The sequence below is a fragment of the Caloenas nicobarica genome, chromosome 6, assembly GCF_036013445.1.
Source record: "Caloenas nicobarica isolate bCalNic1 chromosome 6, bCalNic1.hap1, whole genome shotgun sequence".
Taxonomy (NCBI): domain Eukaryota; kingdom Metazoa; phylum Chordata; class Aves; order Columbiformes; family Columbidae; genus Caloenas; species Caloenas nicobarica.
The window spans coordinates 11,061,193-11,085,009 of NC_088250.1; the positions used below are offsets into that span (position 1 = coordinate 11,061,193).

The 23,817-nt window shown below is 43.6% G+C and overlaps 2 protein-coding genes across 4 annotated transcripts in view; one reads left to right on the plus strand and one right to left on the minus strand.

The window, feature by feature from the left end:
* Positions 1-17,075, plus strand: part of KANSL1L (KAT8 regulatory NSL complex subunit 1 like) — a 64,948-nt gene extending 47,873 nt beyond the window's left edge. For both annotated transcript variants that reach the window (XM_065638284.1, XM_065638283.1), the window contains exons 8-16: positions 1,944-2,042; positions 2,456-2,593; positions 5,021-5,145; positions 6,540-6,664; positions 7,192-7,246; positions 12,765-12,877; positions 14,407-14,587; positions 15,213-15,515; positions 15,611-17,075. In XM_065638284.1, coding sequence (XP_065494356.1) covers positions 1,944-2,042; positions 2,456-2,593; positions 5,021-5,145; positions 6,540-6,664; positions 7,192-7,246; positions 12,765-12,877; positions 14,407-14,587; positions 15,213-15,461 — 1,085 coding nt within the window. In that variant the 3' untranslated portion in view covers positions 15,462-15,515; positions 15,611-17,075. The remainder of the gene's footprint in view (positions 1-1,943; positions 2,043-2,455; positions 2,594-5,020; positions 5,146-6,539; positions 6,665-7,191; positions 7,247-12,764; positions 12,878-14,406; positions 14,588-15,212; positions 15,516-15,610) is intronic.
* RPE (ribulose-5-phosphate-3-epimerase) lies at positions 411-23,313 on the minus strand. Of its 2 annotated transcripts, none has more exons than XM_065638286.1 (6): positions 23,177-23,313; positions 22,989-23,068; positions 22,779-22,918; positions 22,347-22,481; positions 22,101-22,187; positions 411-2,547 (listed from the first exon to the last, which is right to left on the minus strand). In XM_065638286.1, exons 1-6 carry the CDS (start codon positions 23,296-23,298, stop codon positions 2,539-2,541), a joined length of 573 nt encoding a protein of 190 aa, XP_065494358.1. In that variant the 5' UTR covers positions 23,299-23,313; the 3' UTR covers positions 411-2,538. The 2 variants fall into 2 exon arrangements, with proteins under 2 accessions (XP_065494358.1, XP_065494357.1); XM_065638285.1 differs by lacking the exon at positions 411-2,547 and adding an exon at positions 21,293-21,665.
* Positions 23,314-23,817: the final 504 nt, after the last annotated feature.

Sequence of the window (23,817 nt, forward strand, 5' to 3'; positions counted from 1 at the left end):
AGAATCATAACTTGCAGACAAACCTAGTAAATATATTGTAGTGGGACTGGCTTACTTTTGTACTCACTTCTGGAAGCATAATTGTCCTTACGGTTCCAGGTCTTGCCTTTAGAGCTTCCAGATTACCAAGGGTCTTGAGAAAAAATATGTCCATGATTGCAGCATCCCTTGAACATAAAAGCACCTCTTGAAACTTGCACCCCAATAGCTGGAAAATTGTAGTTTGTATCTAAGAAGTTTGCATTTCTGGTATTTTTGCACCTATCTTGTGGATGAACTGGAACAAACACTCCTGCCCTTTTGATTTAGATACAGGAGCACATAGTAAAAAAAATCGGAGACATCCAGGTGGTTCCCCAGGGACGGGAAAACAAACTAAATAAAACAAAGAACCACAAAAAAGAGGGAAGAAATGTTTTGTTTATTTATTTAAATGTTGTGATAATAAACCTTTCAGACCTTCTTTATGTTTTACTCAGAAGTAGAATAGGAAGCACAGCAAAAACGTTGGAGGAAAAAACCTTTTACAGGTCACCTTTACTCTTGTGGCAAAATATCTAAATAGATTCAAATCAAATTGAAATAAATTGTTCTTCTAAGTTAGCAAAATATGTTGAAAGTTTCTGTCCTGGCAAGTCCTGAAGGCACACGAGGCTCAGGTTGGATGTAAATAAAAGTAGTTGAATGCCCACCCTTTGGCCCTCCCCTCAGTCCTCTTCTCATTCTGAATGTGACAGTTGTCTAGTGTGCCTCTTACGTTTACATATTTATTTCTATTTAATTTCTCTTCTTTCATGTAATTTGGTTTCCAAAAAGGCTTTTCAGATAGAGACCTCTTTTTCTTAAGCCTTCCTGCTTTGCAACAGTGGGTAAATCCCTTACCACTTGAGACGTTTTGCAGACAAATTCTGGGTTAGAACTCCCTCGGGAAATGAATTACATTGTCCTGCTGTAGCCTTTGCCAGAGAGAGAAAGAAGGAATGTACCTTGAAATTACCTCTAGGCTCCCAGCAGTAACAAATCCCCAAAGCATTAATTACTTGTACCCAAAAAGCCAAACCGAAGCCTTTTCAGGTTACAAGAAAAGTGCTTGGTGTGCTCTGTGCTGTGCCAGGTTTTGTGCAGCAGTTGGTCAAGACGGGAAGACCCCAGTCTTATTCTCACTTGTTACCCTCCAGAGCTGCTTTTCATGAAGAGTAATTCTGGAGTAGTTGCAGGTACGGACATAGATTATTCCATAGTAAGACAGTGTTGCTCTTTCTTACTTCAGTTTTGAACACCAAAAAAAAATGCTGTTCATCTACTAAGCATGTGTGGCTGCACTGGGATTTGTTCAAGAGTGTTCCTTAGGCTTGAGTCCTGCCTTGATCAGCACGTTATGGCACTGCAGGTTCACAGCTAAAAATGGATTTGTTTTTACCATGGCATAATTCTCACTTCCCGTTAATAGAAAGGCAGGTACCTTGAGTTCTTACCTCTAGGCAATTACTGGAGATTATCAGATAACTGATAGGAAAGACTATAGGTCTTTGCCTGTAGTGGATGGCACTTGTACAATAATTACCTTGCCTCAAATTTTCTTTTCTTTCTTTTCTACTCATGCAAAAATCACTTCTTTGAAATGTCTGGCTGAGCTTTTTTGGGATATCATCACTGAGTTTTCCCCTGGTCTCACCAGTTTCAGGACAAGTTTTCCTGTGTTGTCTTCAGTTCAACTGTGTGAAGACACTGCTGCCGTACAGACAAGAGATCAGTCCTCGCAGGAGTTACTGAGCACTGCCATTCTTCATGAGCTGAAGGACTCAGGGCAGCAATATTGCTCATAGATTTCACACAGTGTTGTGAAATCAATTCCTAGACCTTTGGTGATGATGTGTAATTCATTGGCTCATAGGTTGCCATCTTTCTGATACAGTCCTCATTTGGACTTCTTTTTTTATTAGATATTCCTCTTCACCTATACTTCGAAACATTATTAAGGAAGGATGACATCAAAGGAGAACCTGTTGATACCTCATCTTTGGGAGCATCTCCAGACAATGGTATGTAAAGCAAAATATTTTAATATTTGCAAGGCTGTTTTTCATTCATTCGCCAGTAGTTTCTGCCCCGAAGAGGTTCAATTTATGAACTTACCACAAAGCAGGTTATCAGAGAAGGTAAGGCTTTATGTGGAAGAGGAATCTCTTCCCAGACCACAGTGTCACGTTCTCCTTTGCACTCAGATGATCCCATCAGAGCTAAGGAGGGCACTAATACAAGTGGGTGCAGTTTGGACCATGGGTTCTCTGCAGACACAGGTGCCTCACTGCAGTACTGATTGCTTTTTGGATTCCTATCAGAAGTCTGTTGTTTTTTTTTTTTCCTTTATAAATAGTTCAGCAGTTAAGATTGCCTGTAAATTACACCAATGGAAAATAAGTTTTCAGCTTGATACATGCGTTTTCTGTTGTAGACTATAATCAACATAATGTTTCTGTCAAGCAATGGAGCAGTGGCTGTTTATCTAATTCCAAATCTCAGTCAGTGTCCGGAACATCAGACCAGCTGTCAGAAGGAAGAAAGAAAAGACATCTAAGTGAGACAGCAGTAGGTAAGAGAAAAATGGCATTGCTGAAGTCAGCACTACTTCTTTTAAAATGTATACTGTATAAATGAGTTCGTTATCACTGGGCTTTGAGAATTAATTTTAAGTTTTCTCCAAAAAGGATACAGTTATGAAACTTTACAGGAGTGAAGAAATGAACTTAGGATGCCATGAAAATAATCTGCTATTTTAAAGCACAGGAATCCTTCTCTTTCTTCTTGAGTATATTACAAGAAGAGACAAGCTTCTGTATTTTATTTTTGGAATACTCTTAAAGGAAACTGCTCAGCAGTCCAACTATGTTTTTCTAATACTGGGTGTCATTATTTTTAATATGAAGAGTTTTTTTATAGTAGTCAGTGAAACAGACTGAATCACAAAGTTATCTGTCAAATCATGTGCCCAACCAAACATTTACTATTTCTGGCATCTGTGGTCAGCTATGTTTCATTTGTCATATACTGTCACTTGTGGGTCTGGTTTCCTTCCAAACTGTTATGAGGACTTTGTGGGTAGCCAGTGCTTATAATTTGTGTTTTCACCATTGTTATCTTTGTATTTTGAGCCATTGAATCTCTACTTCAGCACGTGGTCAATTAATAGAAAGTGCCGTGAAAGTTCTATAGAATAATGTGATAATTTAGCGACAAAAAATTCAGTGTACCATTGTAAAGATAAATAGCACCTTACCTTTCCAGGCTATTAGAATGTGAAACCTAACAGATTCTGTTACAAATTCATTTATGTTAACTTTTGGCAAAACTCCTGACAAGACAGTTGAAGATACATCACCGAGTAAGAGGACAAACTATGTTAGTTTAAAAATTTCTCCTAAAAAAAAAAATTAAAATATATAAATGATGAGTTAACATCATGGAAAAAATATACTTCTGTTGCATATCCAGGTAAAACTGCTAGCATGATGTTGCAATAGAGGTGGAGATATGAGAATTACTGCAGAGATGATTCAACAAAAAATTATGATCTATTAAAAAAAAGAAAAAAACCACGCAACCAACCAACAACCAAAAAAAAAGCCACAACCGCAAACCAAAAACATCTATTGATTAGAAAGTTACAGGACAGTAAAAGGCAGTTTTGGTCTCTGATTTACATGAAACTGTTTTTTTCTGCATTATTCCTTCGTGCACGCCAGCCCTCCCCGTTGCTGCGCAGCCTCCTCTCGAGCCCTGTGCCTGCCTCAGCGCGGGCTTGTGCCCTGTCCCCTCTCTCCAGCGATGCTTTTTCCATGCCACCCGCTCCCCCAGCTGGTCGCTGCTCCCCAAAGGGCAGATGCTGACACTGTTTCTTGCAACCAGGTTGTTACCCTAAGCGTAGAGTCACACACACTGAGGTCAACAATTAGACTCACCTGGGAGCACTAGAAAGAGAGAAAACTTGTTACTATAAACCTTTAGAAGTTACAAGTTGTCTTCTGCCAATAGTATTTAGTTCTTTGAGCTAATAGAAGAAAAAAAGCAATCTTTTACCATGAGGATCGTGGTTTCCCAATGCCAGAAAACTGCTATGTGGTGTATTCGTGAGTAGCAGCAGAAGTTCTAGCTTATTAGTGCTATGGTGTAGTACTACATATTTATTCCTAATTTGGGCTCTGTCTAGGAGAAATTATCCATGGGGAAGGTCAGCCTGATGAACAAGGCCAAAAATAAAAGCTGTGTGCCAGGGAGTTGCGGAGCTGCCTGGGAGATGAGAGTTCATGTCCTCGACCCAGCCTGTGCAATACAGTCATTAGGATCAGCCTTATCTCTTTTTCCATGTTGGAATACACTGATTCTGTTTATTAGTTGGTTTATTAAATCTGAGTTCTCTTTTCTTACTGGAAATCAAGGTAGAAGGAAAGCAGAATACAAGTGGTTAAATTCTGAATCCCCTTAAATGCTGCTTACACTGGGACTGAATAAGAGTAAACAAGAATTACAGTTTGTCTGGGGCAGTGAACCACATGAAGATCTAGAAAGTAATTTTATTTTTTACCCTTGCTGCCGGTTTTATCATTTATCAAGGAAGAAACTGTGAGTGAGGGCTTAGTGAACTGATACGTCAGTGAGATGCAGCCCAGCGAGGGCAGTGCTGTTGGGGACGGCGAGGAGTGCTCCCCTCAGTCTCCCTGCATTTGCTGTGTGTGTAGTCCATGGCAGCTTTCAAAAATAAAAAAAAGCAGGATTTGCCCATATGAAGCTGATTCCATGAGAAGAAATCCCTCGTGGAAGGAGAGGGATGAGTTTTGTGGAACAACAATGACAGGATGAGTAACAAGTGTTTATTTAGATGGCTTTTTTTAGTATTTGTTAAACCATAAGTGGTTAGCTGTGGGCTTCTAGAAATTACTTTACTGTTACCATATGGAAAAATATCTTTAGTCTAATAGACAACAGTCGGTATCCATTTTTTAATTATTATTTTTTGTGATAGGCGAACATAACGCTAGATTTGAGACGTTCTCCTTTCAACATGCAGAACCGGAATCCCAAAGCAGTTTTGCTGCCGTGACCAATGTCAATGCGATGTCTAAGCCCACTCACAGCGCTTCATCACAGGTAAACCAAAAATGTTTCACTATCTTAGCTGAAATACCAACAGAGAGTTGTGCAAATTAATGATCATGAAACACATGCCTTTTACGTCTAATTTAGTGTTAAATTACAGTACAGAGCATTTTTGGAGTGAATGAAGTGGATTACATGAAGTAACTTATTCCAGATTGAGTATGTGGTGTTCCTAAAACAGATAACTTGCTTGTAAAAGAATTTTGCAGATCATATAACTGGAGTGTAAGTTTAATTTATTGGCATTGGGCCTTTCATTTTTAATTTTTTTTCTAAATTTCATTAAATACACTGTGATTTATGTTCCAAGTTTTACACAAGGGCTCTTATGACCTTTTTTTCTTGGTGCAGCTACATAAAATGAACTCACGGTGCAAATACTGTCACAGAATTTCTTAACCCTCAGCTTCACTATTTAAAACCTTTTGTGTTGAACTAGAGGCAAAGTCTCTGGTATATAAATTTGCTGAGGAGCAGCACAGCTCTGGTTCCCTGCAGAAGCGCATTTTGTTTTGTTGGAATTCATTGAGAATTAAATAACAATATTCAGATTTCAGTCCCACGTTTTGCTAAGCGTAGTGGTACACTGGTTCTCTGGGCATTGTCATGTTTCAGTCGGGTGATGACTCCTGGAGAGCTGAGTCCAGATCTGCATGCTCCACGTGGTTTTGACAACGCAGGCTCCTCCTTTTTTCCCCTTCCTTGAGCAGACCATCGTCAAAGAACGCCTAAATGAGCATTTTAGAATAGACTGCTTCCATTAACACTCAGCTAAAAACTGAGATCTTGTCATATGGAATGTATCATGATTTAAAACTAAACTTTCTCCTGTAATCCAGGAACTTCAGTTTTTGACCCCTGTAGGTTCCATGCACTAGTGGGCAGAGGATACCACCGTGAATCCCAGTATGATCACAGCAAAGAAATCCAGTTTCTGTCTTTTGCACACCTTTCAGAAAACCACTTTCCACGTAGGCTTCTCTTCACTGCTAAATGTAGCTTCATTCTTTTGGAATTCTTAATTGTATCACACTGAAGAACCACTTGGGTTACGGGTTAGTAGATAATTATAGAAGGCAGCATCAGCTTCAGTTTTCTCATAAGTATTCAGAATTAACTGTAACTGAAATCAGGGAAAGGCAACTCCCACCGATTTCAGTAAGAGTTACGCCAGCAAGAAGTAAATCTCAGAGATGAGATAATTGTACGATTTATTGAGATTCTATCAGAGGAGACAGGGGGGAAAGTCAGAAGTCATTAAGCCCCTAGAACATGCGTTCAAGTTAAAGACTTTCTCCTCGCACAGTTCTCATGTTTCTCAGCTAACGTGTAGTTCCTATGATAGGAGCTGATGAATCTCCTCTTGTATTGATTACGTTACACAGCATAACTCCAGGAGGAGGTTGCGAAGTGAGAGCTCCTATGATATAGACAACATTGTTATTCCAATGTCGCTGGTGGCACCGTCGAAGCTGGAGAAGCTACAATACAAAGAAATCCTCACCCCAAGGTTTGTTCATGACCTCCTTAGTTGCAAAGAAGATACCAAAATGAACATGAGAAGGTTAACTAAGAATATTGTTAACGTGTAGTTAGATAATTTTATAATTATAATTTAAGAGACCATCTTTAGATTGCTAAAACAGAGTAACTGATCTCCTGTGCTGTAATTCAGTGGCTTACTAGAATAGCAAATTGCCCGAAATGGCTAAATGCAGTTGTTCCATATTTCCAGTGTCTAATTTGTATTTGCTTTTATATTATCTTTAAAGCTAACAATTGTCTATTGGATAGCTTAAAGACTCTGTTGGGAAAAGGGAAGGTTTGATATTTGGTTGGGAAAGGAAAATCTGAATTTTGAGCATCTCTTATCAGCACCTTAAATTTATTTTATTTGAAAGAAATTTTGAAGCACAAGCAGTGTTGAAGAAGGAGTAACTAACAAGATAGTGTAGAAACAGAGGAGTTGTCTCTACTGCTGAAATAATGAAACAGTTTTTAGGTAAATTCATTTCACTTTTCTTGTCTCATTTCTAGCTGGAGAGTTATTGAACTCCAACCTTTAGAAGGATCTCCTACAGATGAAGAAGAGGTAGGCTGTATTTTAATTAAACCACCAGTTTTAAATTAAACTAGATATAGTATGTAATTGGGATAATTGGTATATATCTTACAAAGTTACTGACTTCATGCAAATAATGGTAAGTTTCAAATTTCAAAACTCAAGTATTAAGTATCCCAACCTACTCAACCATATGTTATGTGACAGAAATGTGAGAATCTGCATTAATAGCCGTTGTCCCTTGCTGTCAGCACGCTTGGTGCTCCCAAAAGCTCCCAAAAGCACCGTGATGCTGGGTCTCCCAGTGCAGCTGTTGGGGCTACCTGTGCGATAACGTCTGTCCTTCTCCCTCGTCCTCTTTGATGGCCAGTTGCCATGGCCTCTTGCTCTTCAGGAAGGAATTTGGCATTTTGCCTGTAGGCCCAGCAGGTTCCCTCTATTTTCTTCTCACTGTTCATTTTCCTGCAACCCTCTTGTCAGGAGAAAATTTTTCTCCTTTCTGCTTTGTCAGGAAGAACGTAACCTTCAGCATTTCCTCCTGCTTGCCTGTTGAGCCAAGTTTGCACATCAGGTGCTACTGTTGTTTCTTCCAGGCATAAGAATTTACCTTTTTCTTTCAGGGAATGTCTGTGGACTTTGCAACTGGGGGTTCCTTTCTCCTCTCCTCAGGGCTTCAAGGCATTTCCTAATCCCAGTGTGAATGTACCAGCAAGTCTGGTCTCTGGGCTGGTTTTCTGTCCTTCCAGTCTTTTTGTGGCTCCTTTTCCAGAAACCTGCCAGTTTTGCTGTCTTTTGGACATCTCTGATCTCCCTCCACTCTCTGCTATAGGCCACTATGCGCTGTTGTAATGTAGGACTTAGATTCACCTTCATCCACAATATCTGTCTTCAAGCTCCTTTTTCAGAGAATCTCTACAACCAGGCTTTAGATGCCTTAGTAGTAGAAAAAGATTGCACTTGGGCAGCAGTACAGAAGGTTATGCTAAACACAGTAAAGAAATTTATTAATTATCCCACTCCCTTGGGGTAGAAAATACACTCTCCGCTACGGCACTAGCTTCCTCAGAGCTACTAGCTCTGTAGCTGCCTGCCCCATGGAAATGAACCTTTCCTTTTGGAGGGCGTTATGGTCTCAGCTCCCTGCCTGGTGTAGTTGCACTCATTTGGCACCATACTTTTGGGTCAGAAGGAAGAGAAAAACTTACTCTGTCCCTGCCTTTTCTCATGCACTTGAGAAATTCTTGTGAAATCTGGTGGTCTGATTTATGTCACCTGCACCACCACCTTTTGGTTTGGTACCATCTCTGCTACCAGGAAACACGCCTGATCTTCTTTTGTAGTGAAAAGGTCAAATTGCATACACAGGAGAACTCCACTGCAAGGATATTTAATTAAACCATTTGGAGAATAACTAATAAGGAAGCAAGGGCGCACTGTCCCTTGAGTCCCTGTTCATTGCTCTCTTCGTCCTGGTATCTGTGGGGTAAAAAAAGAATTTCAACAGTGATTTGCTTTCAGGGCTTTGAGGGACTGGCTTGGAGGACTCGGTGGATTTCTTGTTTAGATTTCGGATCCCATACAGATGACTCGTCCCACATACTTTGCTGAAGTATTTTGCTGAAGGGGCTTCAAGGTGACTCTCTGAAGCTCATGGGCTAATCACTCATTTAGTGGCCCCCCCAGTACATTTGTATTTGGCATGACTAGTTGATCCTGTATGATTCATCCTTTGGCCAGGAAATAACTTGAGTTCACAATAAAGCAGCTTTGCTTCCTGCTGTGGTCCACTGCTCCTGTATTGTCTGTCAGCTGCTGGGTAGAATGAGAGGAGAGATGTCAGACAAGAGAAAAATGCTAAAGATCTTGTTTGTCTAAATCATCCTTTGCCAATTTTCTCCCATTCTTTTGGGATCGTGTTAATTGGTTTGGACGTTTTTCAGAGTACTGAGAAAAGGTGGTTGTCTCATGGGAATTCTTCCACTTCCTTGCGTTAGGTTTTAGGCTGAGTTGGATTTGTTACTGAGCAAGCTTGAAAAAAGACATGAGAAGACAGCAGCGTTACCTTTCGCATTTGCTGTGCTCGTACTCTGACACACTTGAAATTGTTTCTTGTACTGAAATCAAGGCAAGCTTCACTAGATCATTCGTGAAGGACAAGAGAGGGCAAAATGCACTTTCTGCTTTTATATAAAGTAGGCTTTTTCTTTGCTTTCCACTGCAGAGCATCCTGTGGTGGTACTGCATAATAGTTTCTTTTTTGCCTATCTTCTGCATGGCTAAATTTAAAACTTTTGGAGGGGTCTTTGTGTGAACCAGCAGTTAGAGAGTTCTTCCACCTGTTATCTTCTCCCCCCGCTTCTCTCTGTTCTTCATTTAAAGGCTTTCAATGCAACAACGTTCATCTGTGCAATAGACTTGCACCCAGAGTTGCCACAAGTTACAAAACAATGTGGGGTCCCAAACCAGTCATGTTCTACAGGAGCCACGCTTCCAAGGACGGGAACTCAGCACCTCCTGAAAATCAGGCCTATTCACCATGCCTTTATTTGAGTACAAAAAGCTTACCTTTTTCAGGTGCCATATATTTGTTTCTGGAAATTTTGCTCTACAAGGACAATCATAACAGTTGGGCAATGCAAAATGTAATCTACTATCTGTCTGCTCTATTACTTGCTCTAAAAATACTTAGGTTTTTTTTGGAAACAGAGCGTTTGAGTTTCCTGTAGGAATTTGGAGTCTGTTATTGCTTTAAGGCATGGGAGGGTGTGGCATGGGGTTTCCTGTTTCATTTTGTTTTGTCCAGGTTAAAATTTCTGGCAAGGCACAGTTGTAAAGTAATGTTCAAGTTTTATTTTGTAGTTCTTTTAGTAATGACAAATATTTTGGAATAATTCTGTGTGTAATTAGTTTTGCATAAGTTTTCATCACTTATGACTCAGTGTTTCCCATGAAGCCGAAGACTGAAACACAGACTTTGTTGTTTTGAGAACCTTTCAGAAATACTCCTGGTGCTATTCAACATTCATGCACAGTGTCTTGTAGCTTAACTAGATGTGATGGGGGATCCAAATCTTAGTTTGCTTTAAGTCTTTTTCTTTGAGTGAAATCATTAGACATGCCTCACAAACAGGCTTTCCTAATAGTCTTTTCTCTCAACGTCACTGCCAGATCCATCCACTGAGAATTGACAGTTCTTCTGTTTTTTTTCAAACTAAACTTAGTGGGGGGAAAAAAATCAAATTTCTCTAGTTATATGAAGTGACCTAAAGTTGGTGGAGGAAATCTATAAAGTGTTAGAAAGCTGGGGAGGGGCAGAGGCTGTCCTGAACCAAGTAGAGGCCTTTTACTCTGTAATGTGAATTTTGTCCCTATATTTAAGAATACTTTCTAAATAAGAAAGTGTATCACTTGTTATTCTTTAATGAATAGGGTAAAACTCATTTTAAATAAACAAGTAGCTAAATCTGCTATCACCAGCTATAGAAAAGGAACAGTAAGGCTTATTTCTGTATTTTTCAAAACTTTGCTTGGAGAGGAATGTGGACTTTGATTTTTGAAAGGAAGCTTGTTAAAAATGAAGTTTCTTCCCAGCATGAAAAGCTTTGGCAATTTGCTAAGAAAAGTATTTTCAAAGTCAAAGTTTTTCTTTCAAAATTATCTTTTGTTTCCACTTCAAAGGAAATCTTGCATTTTCCCTGAGGGAATAGCACTTTTGTAGTTCATAAATTCTCACTTTCACGCCATACATCATTGACCTTGGAAAGACAGAATCTGAACTGAGATGCAGCCCCACACCGATGCCATCCAAGTGAGAGAGCTGGTGAATTCCAGAGAGAGGAGGAAACCCTTTAAGTTGGCTTGCATGAAAGGAAACCAGCAGCTAACAAAGTGGTTTGTGTTTAACATAAATAAAAGCAATGAGGAGTCTTCAAAAAGCGGTCATGAGATGGGCAAACAAAGAAGGCCTGTTTGGCTGACGGTTCCTGTTGAGCACTGGGCTGAGGAGGAACCGGGCAGCTCGTTTTAGCAAGCAGGTCCTGCAGCTGATTCAGCTCGCACTGAAGTCTTGGAGATCCTTTTTGTTGGCCCAGTTAAATGTCATTGTGGGGCCGTAGTTTGTGATCAGCCACCTCAGCTGGAAACATGCTCTCTGGCAAGCTGAGTGGCACTGCCAGGATGTTGACAGCAGCATAGATGCTTTGTAATACTTTGTGTTTTTATCCATAATGATCACGAACGACCTCAGTGCGGCAAGGCTTGATGGAAAGATTGGCTTCTGCAGAAAGGCTCTGGGGCTGAGTTGTCTGCAGTGGAGCGCTTCCAGCTGATGACATAACCTACATTGTACGGCTCTATCTGGCACTGCAGGGGCAACTCTGCGTTTAGTTCTGTATTTTATCAGACTCAACCAGAAGATGAATGGTGTTATTACTTGCAGAACAACACCAAGGATTTTGCTTTATAAAAAATTCAATTTATTTTCCATGACCCCTGATTCTTGGTATAATTCTTGTCCAGGACTGATCAGGCTGTGCCGCTTCATAGCTCCTGTGACCAGAAATTGTTCTTTCCTAGAATTCATCTGGTTTTGAGTTGAGAGTCGCTGGCAAAAATCCATGGCTGCAGCACTCGTATGCTTTTGCCAAGCGTGGCTTTTCAGGTGAACTTTGAAGAGGCTGAGTGGTTTGGAGCACTTTGAAATAACTCAGAGCTGTGCTGGAGGGGTCCAGCCATGTGGGGAGCGTGGGGGAAGGGCTGCAAAGTGCTCCTCACCCTGCCAGGTCTAAGGGACAAACTGGTGTGCTGCTGAGGGAAAAGCGAAGATGGCTCTTTCAAAGTGAAGATCAGATGCAGTAGCTACATTTGAGGAGTTTTACCTAAAAAAAACAGCTTTTGTTTGGCTACGAGCAGTTAAAGTGCTCACATTAGGGCAGTTTTAAGCTCTACTGGGGTCATGCAAATCATTTACTAAGAAATAGTCTCTTCACAGCAGAAGCCATTTTCTGCTTGGTTTCGTAGCAGGAATGCGGCACCTCAGGTTTGCGGAGTTCCTCTCTATGTGGAGCTATCGGAGTCCTTGGTGATCTCAGACTTATTTCTCTGTGCTTAAAGAGCACCCGGCAAATCCTGCTACCTCCAGCCTCCTCCTAAAGCAGCCTCGGGGAACTCATGGAATTTTTGCTTATCTTTAGTATGTGCTTTTAATACTACCTTGATTTTGCAAATGAATGCCTGTCCTCTTAATTTTCTACCTCCCACCATATAGAAAAATATGTTAGTTGCATGGGGGGGTATGATTTCTATATCCATTCAGATCAACCATAGACATGCAAAAATATAAAGTGAAGGTGACAGCCTCCCATATACTAGAGCTTTAGTGAGAGCGTAAGCTGAATATTTTGATGTGCCTTTATACTGCAAGCACACATTGTGTTGCCTCCTCTTGTTTGGTGAACAGATCTTTACAGAATTATATATAATATCAGATGCCTTTGTTTCTAGTGATGTTCATGATTATGGCAGCAGCTATTCCTGTATTTCATTACAGACAGAAGATCTGTCAGATGAAGTTTTTTCCTTACGTCATACAAAGTATGAAGAAAGAGAGCGAGCAAGGTGGTCGCTGTGGGAGCAGAGCCGCTGGCCGAGAAGGAACAGCAGGCAAGTGAATTGACTTTGGTAAGAACGTTCCTGTTGAACCACTGGTGCTGGTTGTTGGCACAGCAGTTTCAGAAATGCTGTCACAGAGAACTTGGAAAACGAGGGCACTCCTCATTAATTAACTCATCAGGGACAGTACCAAGTATGTTTGATTTTGTGGCTGGAAAGGGAAGACCATGCAGTTGTGCAGCACGCAGACTGACAGAAATTTGGCACATTAGTGACCAGGTATTAGTGAATAAGAATCTTACTCCCACACCAAACACAAAGCTCTGGTTTGTGCCACTCGCAGTTATTGTGATTTAAGCCATCAAGTGCCCTTCTTCACTCACCTGACTTAGATGAAAGTCCATTGCATTCAGAGAAATGTTACTGAAGGGTCCTGGGCTGTGCCAGGGACCTTATGCTTAAAAAAGTCACTGTGTGAAGAAGTTTAATTATCACAGGCTTACTGTCTGGTGCAAAACACATCAGAATTAAATATAAACCCTAAAAGTCTTGCAAAAAGTAGTGCATATGAGAGCAGACATCGTAAAGTTGTATCTGCAATCTGGCTCTGGGAGAGTGATTCCCATAAATTGCTTCAGAATCTGCCAGGACAACAAGCATCCCATAAAAACTGGGATAAGTTTTTCTGCTGTCATATCCTTGTGTCTACTCTTGGCCTAAAGTGAACCATGACAGCATGAATAAATACGCAAAGATAGCAGCTTTTAATGCAGAATAAAATTAGAGCTAAAGCATATTAAGGAAATTATATTTTAAGAAATTTTGAACCTAAAAAAAACTTCAGAAAGTGTACTGAAAAAAGACTAAATCCTTCGAAAAGTCCTATATGTGCCCTTAATTTTGGAACACTATGAACTCCTTGGTGAAATCTTAGTGCTATTTGAATTCAGAAGTAAAACTGCCATTGACATGAGCAAGGTCAGACCTCCACCTGGCATTTAAGATGCATGCCAGTATTTTATAACTAGTTCAAATGTGCATTAAAGGTGAGGTCAATATTTTTAATCTTATTAACCAAATCATTTTGACTGCTTTGGAGATGAGTCCAGGCAGAGGTGGGAAGGAGGAGCCTAAGGGCCTGATGTTACTTCTCCAGTTACTCTGGTGCAGCCAGCTAATGGTACAGTTTGGACTCCACAGGCTCTTGTGAATGACGCCGTGTTCCCCGAGTGCACACAGCCCCCAGGTCACTGACTTCTCTAGCCCAAAATTAGGGTTCCGGTGAGTGTGTGTAGCAAAACACAGGAGTGGGACCAGACACCAGCTGTTGTGCAACCAGAGTGTGCCTGTCCCAGCCCCGTTTCATCCGGCTACCTCCTCCACACGCACGCGTTGCTTTGGCTGGTGACAGCAAGTTTGTCAAGAACCATGTGTGTTTTCATCTGCTCTTTTGATTTAAAGAAGTAGAGTGTAGGTAGCGCCTATGGAGAAACTGAGCACTTTGAAAAGAAAAACTGTTGCTGGTGATGTGAAGGGGCACAGAGTAGCTCTTAAGACTCTTGTCTCTTATCCTGCCCTAGATCTTACAGCAAAAATGCCGACGGACGACACAGTCAAGATGCGGTGCAGAAAGACCATCACGGCAGCTCCTGCGCCTTGCAGCCTGGTGCTGCTGAACCTGCTCCTGACCTGACTTCAGAATCCCACGGCTCTGTTTGTTCAGGGATGGCACAACTCTATGGAGAGAGCCAGGAAGCGAAGGTGGGTGCTTCCAATGGCCTCAGGTCTGCTCTGGTCTTCTGTGACCATGTCCAACCTACAAGAACCCGAACATACCCTCCTGTCTCACTGATCACAATCTCAGGCTGTCACCCTAGTTTATGTAGACTGAACGTAGCGCTCCTGTTTAGAACTAGATTGCTGTGCTTTATGAATTAAGTCCAAGCTTTGTTAACAGGTAAAAAAATTCACATGTTTTAGAGGTGAGTACGGCAGGCCTGGGTTCAGGGATGATTGAGCTTTTCTGAGGGATACTGACCAGTGTTCCAGACAGGCCTGTTACGGCATCAGGTATCCTGATAGTCTGGCACCGTAGAAAAGCGCTTCCCCCTTCCTGCCTTCCTGCACTGTGCCTGTTCAATTGTAGCTCTGTTACTAGTTCAAAACCATATGAAGCCAGCTTACACTCACAGCTGGTGTCTGGCAGCGTCATATTCTTTATCTGAAGAGCTCTGCAAACATTATAAAGACAGACACTCATTTGTTACTTGATAGCAGATCATTCTGCACATAGCTAATCAGTTCAGACTCAACTGAAATCCTTTTTCCCGCCCCCCCCCCCCTTCTCTTTTTCCACCCTCACTCCTACCCTTCTGATTCCTTTCAGTCTGGGCTGTGGGAACTTCGAGTTTTTCCACTAAAAGATGAAGAGGTAGAAGCTTTACTGTGCCAAGATCAAATAACAAATCAGACTGAAATGTCAAGTGCAGCTTTCCCCAGTGACTCTCTCTCTACTTCGTGCACACCCGTTGATTTGCCAGACAATGGCTATCCAACAAGAAAACAATCTACCGAAGAGTCAGAAGACTGCGAAAATGTTTGCCTGGGAATCAGCAATACAAGAAAACAAAGGTGACAGGGAATAATGTGGTTCATTAAGAAAGCCAATTAAGGCGGAGAAAAGCGTAAGGTAAAATCTCTCTTGTTCACACAGCATATGACAACACAATTCAAAACCTGTATGTTAGCTGTATATAATATATTTTCTTTCTTGCTTTGTAACAGGCAGGATAAATCCCAAAGACAACACTTTCTTCTTCCTGAACCCCAAGAGAAAGTAATTATTTCAAGCTGGAAGTCTAATATTCCCAGTGTCGGGAGTGGGCGCACATAAATTGCTGGCACCATTCACTTTCTGTTGTCATATTGCCACATTTGTTAATAATAATCCTTTTCTGTTCTGTTTGTTTTCAAATGCATTTCTGGTTCTAGTGGATTCTGGTGCAGCAGGATATGCTGTCTACCTTAACCAACAACTTCAACTGAACACAGAAAAACTACTTGAAAAAAATAGTGGGGAGAAGCAGCAGCCTCAGATAATTTTCCTGTGTGGCATTGACCATGGGGCAAAAACCTGCCTCTCTAAAGGTGTGTGTAACCCACGTGTAAGGTAAGGGTAGGTGAGAACAAGCAGTTTCAGAGCAGGTGTTCTGGAAGTCTTGCCATCTAGCTTAAAATCTGCACGCAGCTCTCCTAGTTCCAGGGCACGTTTCATGTAGATGTCCTCCAGCAATAAGATAGCAATAGACCACTGCATTTCAATAGCCGATGTATCTGCTACTCAGAAAGTAGGTTTCTGCTTCAGGTGTGTGGGTATATAGAAACAGAAAGAGGAGTCTGGTCAAATCAGTGATGCAGCTCTTGCAATATTGTGGTTTGGGTCATCTATTTCCTTAGTCCTTCAGTAGCTAATGAGGCTCATCATATTTTGCTTTAATATGTTAAAGACAAAAAAGTCTTGTTCCAGTTCCTGTACAGTGCCTTGTAAGAGTCTCATAAGTATGCTGACATTTGGTGACTAGCTGAAAAGGAAAAGATGATTGATGCCTACAAGACCAATAAAGAAAAAAGCCCCAAAGCTTTCCATTGTGATTCCGGATAGATTTTTAATTTCCCAGCAAGTTCACAGTAAGGAAACACAAGCAAGTTGTTTAAACTTGCATCTAAATAGCATAGTTTGGAACGTATCTGCAATCTCAAGAGATATTAACAAAGATTAAACATTGAATGTAGGTATAATCCATCAACAGGGAGTTTTTCTGTGTAGGACAGTTGAAGGCAGTTTTATAGGAGTCTCTGTTTTTGTGCAAAATTTTCTTCCACATGTAATATCTGGAATGGCACTGGACAGGGGACCCAGTTTTAGTGTCAAGTTGGGGTTTTTTTGGTCAAAATGACAGGAAATATACACTGGGCATCTGAAAACAGTTCAGTAACGTTTCAACACTACAGCCTATTGCTACATTGTAGTTTATTGCACATTCTGATTATTTTTTTAAACACTTTTTTAACACTGGTTTGTCTTAAACTTGAATCTTGCCTCAATGTCTGATACAATAATCTTTGATGCAAGGTTGGTTTTTTAATTAAAAGTTATTTCTATATATGTTGTATGTAGTCTGAATTTGATGGCCTTTTAGAAGTGAAGAAATAGCAGTAATGCTTCCTCTTGGCACAGAGAGCTGCTTGGCCTAAAAAGGGCTTTGCGCGCACATGGCAATGGCAGTGGCGCTGAGCTTGGCTGTCCCGCTGAAGCTGCACGGGTGCTGTGAGGCTGAGCCCCCCCGGTGTCTGAATGCAGAGGTGGATTTTTTCCATCTCTCTCGTCCTGCATGTGCATCTGCTGCTGGGAAAAGGTTTGTGAATGTTACCTGTCTCAAATGCTTTGCAGGTCTTTTCCATACCTGTATCTATACATTAAGACTAGCTTTGGTGTAAGGTCAGGGCTTCCTGCTGTGTCTGATCCCTGGGGCAGCGTGAGGAGTTTCTGCAATTTAAGAGATGGGGCAGGGCAAGTAAACCAGCCGGCTGCCTGCTTTATGGGTCCTGAAAGTGCCATCAGGAAATGGAAATGCAGTCCCAGAGCAAGAGGAGAGGTTTTTCTAGATTGCAGAGTGGGAAGGAAAGGGTGTTAAAACGAGGCCAGAAAAACCCAGGCAAAAGGAACTGGATTAACCAAGCCTGGGCAGCCTGGTGGGGTGTAAAGCTGTTCCAGCCCCAGCTGTGGTGGGCTGGTGAATCGTGTTGCTTTTGGGTCAGTCTCCAGTGTCTCAGGCAGCTGCTTGTTACCTTGCCAGCTGCAGGGGCTGCACAAGTGGCTATCAATAGGAGCAAGAGTAAACATGTTTTCTTTGTCCCCTCCTCAGATGTTCTTATCAGCCATTGTGGGAACCAGCTCATGCCTCACAAGGCAGCAATAAAAATGCTAGGCAAAGAAAGGCCAGGCAGCCAGGAGACTGAAAAAAAAAAATCTCTGGAGAAACTATAAAAATGCCTATTTGGTCACTACCCCACCGTCAGAGGTCTCTTCTCCAACAGCTGCCTCTCAGCTGGCTCGACCTGTGACAGCAAATGGCAACTGCCTTCGCACAAAGAGCTGCCCGAGCAACTCCACAGTCAGAGAACTGCGCCAGAGCCTTTCTTTCTCCCACAGCCCCGCCATGGGACTGCTCACCCGTGCAGGTTCCTGCCATCAGGTGAGAGGTGACCATGAACAGGCTGTTTGCTTTTCTCACCTACTTGTGGCACCTCTTCATCTGGCTGGGGCAGATGGGGAACACTGTGTGCACGCGTCAAGGGAGATGCTTTCTGGGAAGCCCCAGGCTGTGCTCCTCACCAACAGCACCGCTGATCATTTATCTTCTTGCAGCAGACCAGGCCCTGTGCCCTGCACGGTCTCTACTCTGTGCGTCTTTGCTCCAGCCACTGAGGTACTCAATTTTTTAGTAGCCCCAGGGTTTTTTCAATTTTGCATGAATGCTGGTGTCATGAGGAACCTGCTGGTGGTGGGAACAGGCTGACAGCTCAGAGCCAGGCTCATGCTTGAAGCCATAAAATGTGCAAGAAACCCCTGCTTGTTGCCCTTCCTCTTAGGTTTTTTTTTCTTGTTTAAAACTTTTAACAACAAACCTGTTTGTCTTTTGGCTGTTAAGCTATACAAACAGCTGTCAGTGCTGCTCCTATTGCTGTGGCTGACAGTATTACAATAGCTGATTGTGAAATACAAACTTAAACAAAATACAGCAAGCCCACCTGCCCCCCACCCACCCACCCCGGAAACTCAGGTGTTGCAGCCTCACAAAGCCATTTTCCTTGTGCTTTGTTTACCATTTCCAATGGAGACTCTTTTTTTAAAGCCACTTATGTTCTGCTCCCTGCTGCTATGAGGGTTTAAATGCTTCATCTCTGCATCAGGACCTTACTGGAATGTAAGCACAAGTACAAACTTCTAAGCCTATTAAAATTATGCTCTGTGTGTGTCTGCTGCAGTTGTTTATCTTGCCCAGGGATGTGTGCTGTACCGTCCCGTGGAGCACACATCCAAGCCCAGCCTTACTACTCAGCTACATCAAAGTTTCTGTTATCCTGTTTTCCAGTGCAGACAGAGCCTCTGCTCTGTCAGATCACACTGGACTGCTCTAGACCATGGGTCCTAACACCACCAGCCTGCGTTCTCCTGTGTTGCTGAAACTGCTTTATTGGAGTATTGCAACATCTAATAGTCCTGCGGTTTCTTTGGCCCCATGGACACCACACAAGCAGCTCTTCTGTTTTTTATGTCAGTGTTTGGCAAGTTCTGTGGCTGTTGCGCTTCCGCTGTGGGGTTACGTTACTGAGAACAGCAGACAGGCCTAAATAGAGCCTCACAGATCACTTCTGTTCATGTGTACAGACAAGACACTGCAACTGTCTCAAGCATTAAAAGAACAAGTATCATTAGTGTTCCTTCTGTGGATGTTCTATGGTCACTAATACATTTAACCTTAGATGTGTAAAAAAAGAGGCTACAGTAATAGTCACCTGCATAAACCCAGCTGGGTGGGATTTAGACAGAAAGAAGCACTTGAGTAATTATACCGTGTGTGTAATTTCTCTCTCTCCCACAACACTCCTGAGAGACAACTGAAGTGCAAACTACCAGATTTAAAACAATGACAAAGCGACTACAACCTGTGAAAGAAAACATTCCATGCTCAGATCAAAGCATAGTACTGTCAGTTAACTAGCATGACTTTGGGATGTCTGACCCTCCCCAATTAATTAGGGAAAGGCAAAAAAAAAAAACCACACACACAGAAATAGTTTGATTACACTTTCAAACCAGCTTAAGGTCAATTTCAGGAGGCAAGGATGCTACAGCTGGTGTCCTACTGCTTTCAATAGCATGAAAAGCCACACTTCCAAATCCTAAACTGACATCTTCATAGCCCGTTCGTGGCTGTTGGCCTGCATTTTAGATACCAGAGCCGTGATTGTTTCTCTGTGCATGCTACATCAGACTCTGCACAGGTTCTTTCCAGAAGCAGGAATAAGCTGCTTTCATGCATCTAACAGCCACTCGACTATTTATTACCTTTCCCAAGCTTGCTTTTGGCAAACCTCTTCTGCATGGTGTCTTCAGCGCAGTAGGTCTGGACGACTCCATTTTTTAATTTTGCTAGTTCTCAAATGGGGTTGCAAGTGGAAACAGGAAGCAAAGACATTTGTTCACCTAACCCACACTTAACCACATAGGAAAAAGTAGTAGTTCAGCCATTTCAGACACTTGTCTGGATTCTAGCTCCTCCTACTTGATGGCAGCGACTGCCACTGCACCTGCAGCCATCTCCTTCCACAGCCACCAAGCACAGGCCAGTCTGTGGGACACCTCCTAGGGCCTGGGCCTAGACAAAGGGGGCCCATCAGCATTTGGTAGGTGACATCGGCCCAGCTTTCCTGCAAGGACAAGAGATTTGACTTTGGCCTTGTGGAAGTGGGCTAGCTGCAGCTGTTGGGTCTTCTGGCCTGTTCTCCTGGGGCAGCAGACGGTTTACAATCCTTCTGTAATTACAGCTTAAAGGGAAAAGTACCATGAAATATTAAAGGAGTCAGCAATACTAATTAGAGCCATGGGAAGCAGGTGTAGCTAAAATGACCTGCTCGGTTCTTCCTCTAGTGGGTTGTAACGCTCAGTTCTCACCTGCCCCAACAGGTGCAGTCGGCACAAGCAAACTGCAGGTATGAGAAGTATCTGGTTCGTAACTAAGCAGAGCATTAAGCTGTTTGACAGAGCCCTCTCCACGCAGTGCATTTCAACCCACATACACTGAAATCACTGCAGTACACAACAGTCCTATACGTTGCTAACTTAATCGCTTACTCAGGCACATGTACAAGCCAAGGAGGCTGTGGGTAACTATACAAGTTTTTTTAACTATCTGCAAGGTTTTAAAGCACTAGCCTTCTGTGGAATCCTGTCACTTCCAGGGATTTCAGACACAGCTGTCTTAACTGGCTCTTTGAAAGGTAAATGCAAAGGTATTTCCCACTTTATGTCCTTGTAAAGACGTTGCACTGACTTGTTTGATGCTCGACTTAAGTAGGTCTAGTACCTCTATGCAGTAATTAAAAACAAACCAGAGGAACATGTCTAGCATCTGTGGGATTTTTTTATCCCTCTTAAACAGCATTTTTCCCAAACTTGCTCCCCAAACCACTCATTTTTGATAGTCAGCTTAAAGGAGACTTACCACACCAAGGGAGGGGTGTTTAATGTAGATATTGGAAAAGTTTTGTAGGAATGCACAGATCAAATGACAAAATACAGACAGCAGAAGGCAGTTTGATTAGAGTCTTCCACAAGAGAGAGTGCTGTGGTGATGCCACACTCTTCTAGCAAGCAAAAAAATGACTGTAGTTCAATCCAGCCAGCATTATAAGTTGTTCCACAAAATAAGCCTCCACAGAATCAAGAGACAGGTTCAAACCATTGCATTTCCAACCATGAAAGACAGCCAGACTGTTTTTCACTGCTGCTTGCTTCATTGCAGCGAAGGAATGGTTCCTCTGTTCAGCAGCAACAATTTTCCGTAGTTAATGCTCATCCAGCCCTCCCTTACTCACAACAAATAAGGGTTCTGGACGCACAGAGCCTTCCTGAACAGCGCTTGGGTAGGTCTCACCGATCCAGACAGCGCTTTTGAGCTGCTTCTGAACACACATTCCTTAGAAGATTGATCACAGATCTGGGATCTGCGCTCTTCATAATAGCACTGCCAGATACAATCATATTTGCACCTGCCTGAAAGACATTAAACACCCACTCAATAACACAAAACAGAGCCACTTCTTCAAGAGTTTTTTTGTGGTAACACACATAAGGAGGCAGTGAATTCTCAGCTGGTGGGCAAACGAGTGCTATTTGTGGGACACAGGTAACACACCTCTAACTACAACCACAAATCAAGTTCAGGAGACAGCTCTTCCCCAAATACGTAATTTCTTCATCATTGCTCCTATTTACCCAAACAAAACAACTCCAGCTTAGGGGAGGCTTCAGCAGCCCCTATTAAAAACGCACAAGACTCGACTTCAAGTACATTTTCATATTAAGCTTCTACTGTTTCCTCTGAAAACTAGCGGTCAAAACGCAATTCCTCCTAAGCTTTATTTTGCGAGGGACTATTCAGTCTCCTAGCGCAGTAACTGAGAATGCTGCTCCACTTCAGCCTCTTACCTCTGCGCACTTATGGATGGTGTCAGGTCCAACTCCTCCATCCACTTCAATATCCAACGAGGGAAACTGTGTCCTCAGCCACTGAACCTGAGAAACAGCACAAAAAGGTAGGCACCGAGATCCACACGTGGCTGGTACAGTTCTGTATCGGTTCTTACACACCCAGACAAGGTTTATCCACTTTAGCACTACGCTCCATGCTGGTAATTAGCTTTAAGCTCAGTAAATAAGAGAAGCTTAGTTTACCTTTGGCATCATGTCTTCCATAAATTTCTGCCCTCCGAATCCAGGTTCTACCGTCATCACCAAAGCCATGTCTATCTGATTGGCCCAAGGTGCCAAGTGTTCAACCGTAGTGCCGGGTTTGATGGCCAGGCCAACCTGCCGGAGAGGCGACACAAAGCCAACTGTGCCTTAGGGTGACACTTACACAGCAAGATCGGCACGAGCTGGGTACAAACTCCTAGGGAAATAATTACTATAAGCGCAGTAGGAACAGGCTGCTTTAAATAGAGATTCTGGATTTTTTTTTTTTAACTAAAATCTTGGTGCACAGAGAGCGTTAGGGCTGCATGCACCCATCTCCAACCACCACAAGTGACAGTTTTTTATCTGCAGAAACACACTGGTTAGTTAAGCCAAGCGCAGCGCGCTAGTCCAGGCCTACGCTCCCCTCACCTTCATCCCGTTCTCCCGAATGTCTTTTATCAACGCCCCCGGGTTGTCCGTAGCCTCCAGATGGAAGGTGTACTGGTTTGCGCCAGCGACGGCCATCGGTTTCACCCACTGCTCCGGCCTGGCCACCATCATGTGCATGTCTGCGGGGGCAGCGCAGTCAGCAGCCGGGCCCGGCGCGGCCCCCCGGCCCGGGCAGCCCCCGGCCCTTACCGAAGAAGGGCTCCTGGCCCAGCCGCTTGCGCAGGCTCTCCACGACGGGATGGCCGAAGGTGATGTTCGGGACGAAGTGTCTTGGGGCCGAGGAGAGAGACCCGCCCGCAGGTTACAGCGGGCCGGGGTGGGGGGGGCAGGCCGCCCCCCGCGCCCCCGGCCCGGCCCCGCCCGCCCCCGGCCGTTACCCGTCCATTACATCCAGGTGCAGGTAGTCGGCCCCGCAGTCCAGCATCCGGCTGCACTCGGCGCCCAGCGCCGCCAGGTCGCTGTTGAGGATGGACGGCCCGATCCGGCACCCCGACGCCATGGCTGCCGCCCGCCGCTCCGCGCCTGCGCCGCCGCACGGCCTGCTGGGAGCGGGAGCGGGCCCGGGAGCAGGAGCAGGAGCGGGCCGCGCCGCGCCCCCCGCCGCCATCTTCGGGTGAGGCCGGTGCCGGCCCCACACCCCGCCCGCGGGCTGCGGGGCTCCCGGCGGCTGTTCCCCGGGAGCCCGGGCCCCGCCTGCCTGCCCCCCTGGGCTCCGGCTCGGCAGAGCCGCGGGCTTGTGCCGCAGTGTCCCAGCAACGGCCCTTCCGGCGCTCGGGACGGGGAGGCCGCTCTGAGCAGCCGCCCTCGGGCGACGGGCCTGAGCCGGAGGGGAAAGAAAGAGCGAGCGAACAAACAAACCCCCAAACCAAACAAAAATCCTCGAACAACCAAACCCCAAAAAAGCCCAACACTTGTTTAGACCGACCAAAGTTCCCCCAAAGCGTGTTTTGTTACCCCGAAGCGCAGCTGCAGCAGCGGGGTTGGTCACCCCCTGCCACAACCTCACACAGCAATCACT

Coding starts and splice junctions, on each gene's coding strand:
- RPE (XM_065638285.1), bottom strand. CDS start 23,298: ATGGCGTCGGGGTGCCGGATCGGGCCGTCCATCCTCAACAGCGACCTG. Junction 22,919..22,988: donor GGGCCAGGAGCCCTTCTTCG/GTAAGGGCCGGG, acceptor CTGCCCCCGCAG/ACATGCACATGATGGTGGCC. Junction 22,482..22,778: donor TTCGGGAGAACGGGATGAAG/GTGAGGGGAGCG, acceptor CCTCTCCGGCAG/GTTGGCCTGGCCATCAAACC.